Here is a 7221-nt window from a genome sequence, read left to right as displayed (position 1 = left end):
CTTTCTAATTATAGAAAGTTTGGAGTGCCAATAAGATTATTGGAGTGCTAATAACAATTCCCAAATTTTATTTATTTATATTTGTTTTTTTTTAAGTAGGTTTTGGCGATGCAACTACAGATGTTAAGATAATATGAAGGAAAAAAGATTAGATAGATTTGAGAGTCATCTTTTTAACAAAAAAGTTAATAGAAAGATATTTTCCACATTACGTCTATTTTTGTCATTACGCAGAGTTATAAAACCTTTTCTATATTAGTATTTACCAAACACTTTTATACTTGTTTTTGTACTCACAACAGTTTTAAAAATATACTTTATTTATAGCTGATCATTCTTAAAGTACAGTAGAAACATTTTTAAAAATAAGCACATCAATCTCAAATTAGCCCTTAATTTCTAGATACTGCTTGATTTGTTCAAAATCTTCAGATATGAAAATTAGGTCTCCTAAGGGCCAAAGCATCCCCATTTCCCTTTAAACATGCAAATTGAGCCTTTTCATAACGGTCCTTACGAATATCGACGTCCTTCTAAGCGCTTATGCAGACATCAACCAATACGGCTCTTATTCTTGGTAGCATTCGTGCAACATTTTATTTTATTTTTTAAAAAGGAACCAGTAGGTGGTTTTATCACGTTTGTATATTTTTTTGGGGTCGGAAAGACTCACACAAGCATTTCAATCTCCGTCCTGTTATCATCGTGCGATTTACTAAAAAAATTAAACCTAGAACATGTGATGTGAAATACGAGTAAAATTTATCCCAAATCACTGGACCACTCCGTGATGATTGATGCAGAATTTGATGGAAGCAAGTTTTAACACCACTTATTACCAAAAGCTTTGGGTGGCCGGGTGGCGTGGCTTTTGACCTTATTTGTGTATCGTCCAAAAACGCCGTTTACCAAATTGCAGGCCTCCAATCGCGTCCAGTCCAATTACAGACAGACAAAGCTTACCATTTCCGACTCCCTCAACAGAATTTTATCACTCGTCTATTCGATTGATAGAATTCCCACTCGGAGGGAACCTCAATTTTCTGCACCGCCGGCACCTTCACTCTCTTCCCCCCTCTCTCCGTCTCCGATTGGGTGTTGGTAATTGGGCAGAATCTTTAACATGTATCACGCCAAGAAGTTTTCAACGGCGAGCTTGGTCCCACACAAGCCCCAGAGCTCCCAAGAGCTTGCGAACGTCGGGGTTGTCAGCGGCGGTTCCTCCGTGAAAAGCCCAACGCCTTCCGGCGGTGGAAGCGGGAAGCAACGGCTCCGCTGGACTTCAGATCTCCACGACCGCTTCGTCGATGCCATTACTCAGCTTGGCGGACCAGACAGTGCGTATTTTCTTTTCAGAACCGGTTTTTTCAATTTATTTACTTATTCATTATATTTATGTCCTCTGATTCCCTTGCAATTTTGACATGGCCTTCCTTCAAATTGAACCAGTTTCCTCTAATTTTTACATGATTAATTTAATTGTGCTTTTTGTTGATCCTTTTAATTCTGTACCAATTGGTTTAGAGGGGGCTTCATTTATTTATAAATTAAAAGGTTATAATCAAGATGCTCGGCGAACGAAATGAAGAAATTGTTGGAATCATTCATAGAAATCGTTGATCGAATGTTTCCAAATTTTTCTAATGTTTATGAGTGCACCTATGTGGTTGAGATGGCTTTGGTTTGTTTTTACAAGAATTTTTATTAATTCGGTCTTTGTTTGTTTTCTTTCTGCCTTCTTTGTAGTTGATTTCTAAAAAAAAAAAAAAAGATAATAGAGAAATTGTTTTGTCAAGTTTAACCTCGAAAATGTATTGAACTTTTAGTATGACCACAAGAATTTGTACTCCTTTTCTATCCGTATCAAGAATTCATGCTCTTTTTTTTTTTTTTTATCCAAATCATGTTCAGACTCAGCTACTTAGGGCCTTTTTGATTGTCACTACATTTTTGGTTTTCAGTTATTGTCTTATTAGTTAAAGATAGAGAAGGGCGGGGGGACTGGATGGAAATATAGGGGAAGAGGGAGCAGAGGGGGTTGAGGAGGGACGGAGGAAGGATAAATGTTAATGGAATGTTACACTCGGAAACAACTCCTTTAAGGTATTAGTAACCATTTGGGTACTGACTTTTGTCATCATACTGTTTCATTGTTGGTCTCCTCCTTGATGACAATGGTTTTTGTCTGTCTCTAAAAAACACTTACGATGGTCTGGTGCAAGGTTGAAGGAATCCCTTGCACTGGATGCACCCAATATTTTCCCCACTCAAGTTCTATGCGGAAAAAGAGTGGCTAGTGTGAACTCCACTTTTGTCTTATGGGCGGAAATAACCAGTACAGTGATCATCCATGGGACTTCAGTGATTACTTCCTTCTGGCTGGATCTGAGTAAGATAATCTCTTCATTTAACTGTATCTGTCTGCAGTTATTCCAACGACGTGATGTGTGCACTCTTGGATTTGTCAGTTTAACACCATGAGTGTTATTACCCATTGTCATGGTATAAGAGCTGGATACATTCTACACCTTTCTGACTGAGAGAGATTATGTTTTGTTTTACTGATTTCCAATGACAAAGTGCAGGGTTGTTCACCCTACAGATTCTTTTAATGATTTCTTTTCTAGTCTTGCTCATCTCTAAGCTTACATTTCCTCACCAGGGTCGGGCTTCTCATAAAATCATGGTTATAATCTGGGACGGAGTTGCACTATTGATGGAGCAATCTGCTTAGGAAACTTCGTTTGTTTGACCAGTTATGAATGATTGGCCACATGTCTAGGGAGCATTGTCATTTTTTTGTTTTTTATCATGGCCTCCACTTGCCCCCTCAATGTCCTGCACTTGTTAGTTGTCTGATAGATATTATTATGAAAGGAACAATACTTACCTGTATCTTGGTGCTCTAGTGGCTCCCCTCATAGTCGGGTTTCTTGTAAAAACTACTAAACTTTTAGTTGTCCAAGACTCACGATCTAGAGGTTCTCAGTAAAGGTCTGTTTCAGCCTCTTTATTTTTCTTCTGTCTTGTTTGGGCCCGGGGAGGATTCTGCAACCACTTCCCCGTTGATCTTACTTATTCTTTTGGCGGTTCCTCTTTAAGTATAGCACAACCATCTGCTCTTGTGAGCACTTTGGCATGCCTTTAAGATTAGTACAGGAAAGAAGAAAAAACCACTCTTGAGCAGTGACTCCTGCTATAAGTTCCTGTTGCACTTTCCATCGGACTGTTGCATGGGAGACAGGGTGATGCAAGGTTCCAACTAACTGGCACTGTCAATCTCATTGGCTGTTTCCTAGTATTTATAATGATTCTTACAGAAGTGGACTCTTTGTTCACTAATTTTGTGAAGTTCTATTTTTAATCAATTCTGTTTCTTATAAAGTAAAAGGACATATTCACATTGTTCGTTCTTTGTGAATATCATAACTGAATCTTTTTACTTGTCTCTAACTCTAGAAACCCTAGGTTAGATTAAAGTCAGTGTTTAGGGAGTGGTATTAATTTAGGTTTTGACAGCATATTTTATTTTTCACTATGTGGTAGTTAGAGCTTTTGTTAATTTCTAGAACGTTTGTAGTGAATATCTTGTCCACTATGATGTACTTCTTGTAAAAAGAAAATAAAAATGTAAAAACACTAGAAGCTATACTTTGAACGCGTGTTTGTAACATTTCCACTTTTTTTTTTTTATTTAATGCCCAAAGGAAATAGTAATTTTTTTTTTGTTTTCATTTCAAAAAAAGCTCAAACATAAGCTCTCATCTGTATATTGTTGTTCTTCTATTGATGAAGGAAACACAGAAAACTTTTTGGTGACTATTTTTAGTAACTGTTTTTTCCGTGAAAGAAGCATATCTGGAGATATCCATTTTTGTAAACTCTAGTGAAGTCTCCTAGTCTGGATCAGTGGTGCTCTGACTTATATTGCATTGACAGTGCTTTTGGTTGAAGTAGAAGGCCATAGTCTTCTACTGAATTAATTTCTGTATCTTCTGGCCTTCCGTTGATGCCAAGTTTTGAAATTCTCCGGTGGAAAATTTGCTCAGGCATGGATTGAAGAAGAGCCAAGGAAGATGTGTTCAACGATTAGTTCCTTTGTTTCTTCCCTTCACATATAATCTTCTACTACATTCTATGGATAACCATCTATACTACTTGTATAGGTGGGGAATATCAACTAATAACCATCTGATCAGTCCACCTGCAAATTGAAATTATGATGCTGTACTGTGAAGGATATTCATTTGGATAGTTAATCGTATAACCAACCCTGTCAAGGACTTCTAGGACTAGTGAGGCTCTTAACTTTTTCACTGGGATGAGGGTTAGTGTTGCTTTCGGTTAATTTATTTAAAGGAATTCTGATTGTTATTGGTATGTTGAATATTTTCCTACACTAGAGTGTAATGATTCTGTGTTTTCTTCAAAAAGTCAATGTTCGATTCCTTATCCACGATTTGCACATTTCTTTTGAGTTAATAAATTGAAAACAATTGAAAAAAAAGGAAATTCTCTTCTAGCTTTTATTCCCCCTATTTTCTTGGCAGGGTGGTTTATAAATTTCATCTACTTTCTCTATGTTTCATTAAATAATTCACTGCTTGGTCTGAACTTTTGGTTAATGATTCATTTGTGCTTAAATTATTTATTTTTGTTGAAGTGGATGTATTTTAGTTTATATGTGATAGCTAGTGGTGCTTTGCAAACCCAGGAAGAAACGTAGGACCGGATTGAATTGTCCAATCCTTTATTTGTGGCATGTAGTCCAATGGACAAATTAGTCCCACAGTACAGGGATTTGATGAATTTTTTTTTTCCATATCTGGTCCCACCCAAACTAGTGTTTCTAATCACATTCATTACCTAATTAATATTTCACAAATGTTTGTTTTTTGCAATTTTACATAGGGGCAACACCTAAAGGTGTTCTGAGAGTGATGGGTGTTCCAGGACTAACTATTTATCATGTGAAGAGCCATTTACAGGTGCGGGTCACCTTGCTATACTATATTACATATTCAGGGACATTTAATGTTCTTATTTTTAACTACGCAATTATTCTTTTGTATAGAAATACCGACTTGCAAAGTACCTGCCAGAGTCTCCAGCTGATGGTAAAGGCGTCTATCTCCTATATATGTTATTTTAGCAATAGAAAACTTGTTTTTACCTTATAAAAATATGAGTTAATTTGAATTTGGAGTACTGTTTCTGACTGATAGGTTCTAAGGATGAGAAGAAGGGTTCTGGAGACAGCCTATCTTGCTCAGATTCTTCTCCGTGGGTACCTTTTCCTTTACCTTTTATTGGTTAAACCTCTGTACGAGGACCACATTTTGTCTCTTAAGCTTTCATGACCAATATCATTATCCCTCTTCACTTGCATAATCATTTGTCTCATGCATATGCATCTAACGTTCCAAAAAAAACATTCAATTGTTCAGTGGAGTGCAAATTAATGAGGCATTAAGGATGCAAATGGAAGTTCAGAAGCGTCTTCATGAACAGCTTGAGGTAAGGTCTCTTTCTCTCACTTCACCTTAAATTGCTGGAAGAGAGATGTAGTCTGCCCTGCAATATCTTTATTGGAAGGAAAGCTCATAGAAAGAAAATTGTTTCTGACAGACGCAGAAAAAGAATTACTCAAGCGCTAAAAGGAAAGTTTTCAAGTTTATGCTGAAAATTATTTTGCAAAAATTGAAAATAGTTAATCCAGCAATTACATAGCCTAGAGGTCAAGGTTTTTGTATGGCATTTTTCTTCTCCGGGGCCTGAGTTTGGCTCTGGCTTTGGGAATATGGATTGGGTAATAATTGTTTTTCAATAAAAATAATGTTGTAGAGATGGGAAAATCGGTGGGTGGATGTTCTGCAAATGCCCATCTTTTTTCTGTGTTCTTCAATTTTTGTTCTTAGATCCGACCATAGTGTTGCTCGTTCATTTCTGCAGTAGAGCATGATTCAGGAACTGTTTCCTGATCTCCTATCCTCTCAGAATCAAGTGCAGGCACTTAATATGATGAAAACTTGTAATGAGCTGTTCATGTATGCGATTTAGGGGGATGGTTATTGTCATTTTGTTCTGGTCAGTGTCTACTCATTGGTGGCTTTACAAAGAATTCACTAATGTCTGAAAATCAATTCAGGTTCAAAGACAGTTGCAAATGAGAATAGAAGCTCAGGGTAAATACTTGCAGAAGATCATCGAGGAGCAGCAAAAGTTTGGTGGTTCACTCAAAGCATCAGAAGCGTTACCATCAGCTGAGGAAAAGCAGAAGCCAGCTCATTTGGAGACAATGGGCGATGCATCGGCCGCACCCTCATCTCCCCGAAAGAAACAAAGGGTGGATGAAGGGCTGGCAGACGGTTGCGCCACATCTAATCTGCCTCTAAAAGCTGACCAGAAGAACGAATTTGTGGGTCAGTGGGATCGAGAAGTGTATGGAAGTGACGGTGGATATGGATTTGGCTTGCAAACAGAGTTTAAAGAAAGAGATGGCGGTGCTGCACAGAAAGCACCTATGGAGTTAGATCCCTTGTGTGGTTCAAAACAATAGGAAGGAATCACCATGGTTGGTAGTCTTTGATGAAGCAGTCTTTGTGCAATTAATTAGAAACCATGTTATGTATACCACGTAAATATACATGCGATCGACTTGTAATTATACAATGTATGAATTTTCCTTAGTGTACAAGTAGCATGTAAACTCCAACTCCCCAGAAAATATGTTTGTTGTTAGTTTAAGTACACTCATCGACGTTGTTCCTACTGTCATGGTTTTGTGCCTGAAGTGAGTGATTTTTATGATGATGTTCTGCAAATATTCACGAAGACATCGTTGCATTCAACTTTGAAAGTATGCGCGTGCTACTATTGATAGAAATCTCTCCGACAGTTTGACTCTCTCTACCCGTCGGTTGATGAGGATCGGAACAACACAGATAGCGGTTACGGTGCTCGGAACAACTTTCATATCTGATAGGAGCATATATATGCGACTTTGTTAGTTTACTCCTTTGCATTTGCTTAGTTCCTATTTATAAGAGTGTTTTAAGCTATTTTTGTGTGTTTGTAGGTCCATGTAGACATCGAAATTTCGATGAAATAAATGTTGATCAATAATTAGAATTTCAACGTTCATGTGTCACATAAATTTTACACATAGCATGTGACTCAACAAAAAATCGAGAATCATCAGAAAAGTCATCAAACATGACA

At 37.3% G+C, this 7221-nt stretch overlaps 1 protein-coding gene across 1 annotated transcript; it reads left to right on the top strand.

Moving 5' to 3' along the window:
• Positions 1-758: 758 nt before the first annotated feature.
• LOC103448271 (myb family transcription factor PHL7-like) lies at positions 759-6756 on the top strand. The gene is made up of 6 exons (XM_008387521.4): positions 759-1337; positions 4912-4988; positions 5075-5117; positions 5226-5283; positions 5448-5517; positions 6149-6756. The coding sequence occupies exons 1-6, from the start codon at positions 1124-1126 to the stop codon at positions 6557-6559; spliced, it is 873 nt and encodes a 290-aa protein (XP_008385743.1). The 5' UTR covers positions 759-1123; the 3' UTR covers positions 6560-6756.
• The last annotated feature ends 465 nt before the right edge of the window (positions 6757-7221 follow it).

This window comes from Malus domestica, chromosome 12, assembly GCF_042453785.1.
Source record: "Malus domestica chromosome 12, GDT2T_hap1".
Taxonomy (NCBI): domain Eukaryota; kingdom Viridiplantae; phylum Streptophyta; class Magnoliopsida; order Rosales; family Rosaceae; genus Malus; species Malus domestica.
Note: the sequence above shows the minus strand (reverse complement) of the source record. Positions and strands in the feature narration are given on the sequence as shown.

What these genes read in the sequence shown, in the direction of transcription:
- LOC103448271 (XM_008387521.4), top strand. Translation starts at nt 1,124, where the DNA reads ATGTATCACGCCAAGAAGTTTTCAACGGCGAGCTTGGTCCCACACAAG. An exon ending in ATGTGAAGAGCCATTTACAG is followed by an intron (nt 4,989 to 5,074) that starts GTGCGGGTCACC and finishes TCTTTTGTATAG; the next exon opens with AAATACCGACTTGCAAAGTA. An exon ending in GTCTTCATGAACAGCTTGAG is followed by an intron (nt 5,518 to 6,148) that starts GTAAGGTCTCTT and finishes AAATCAATTCAG; the next exon opens with GTTCAAAGACAGTTGCAAAT.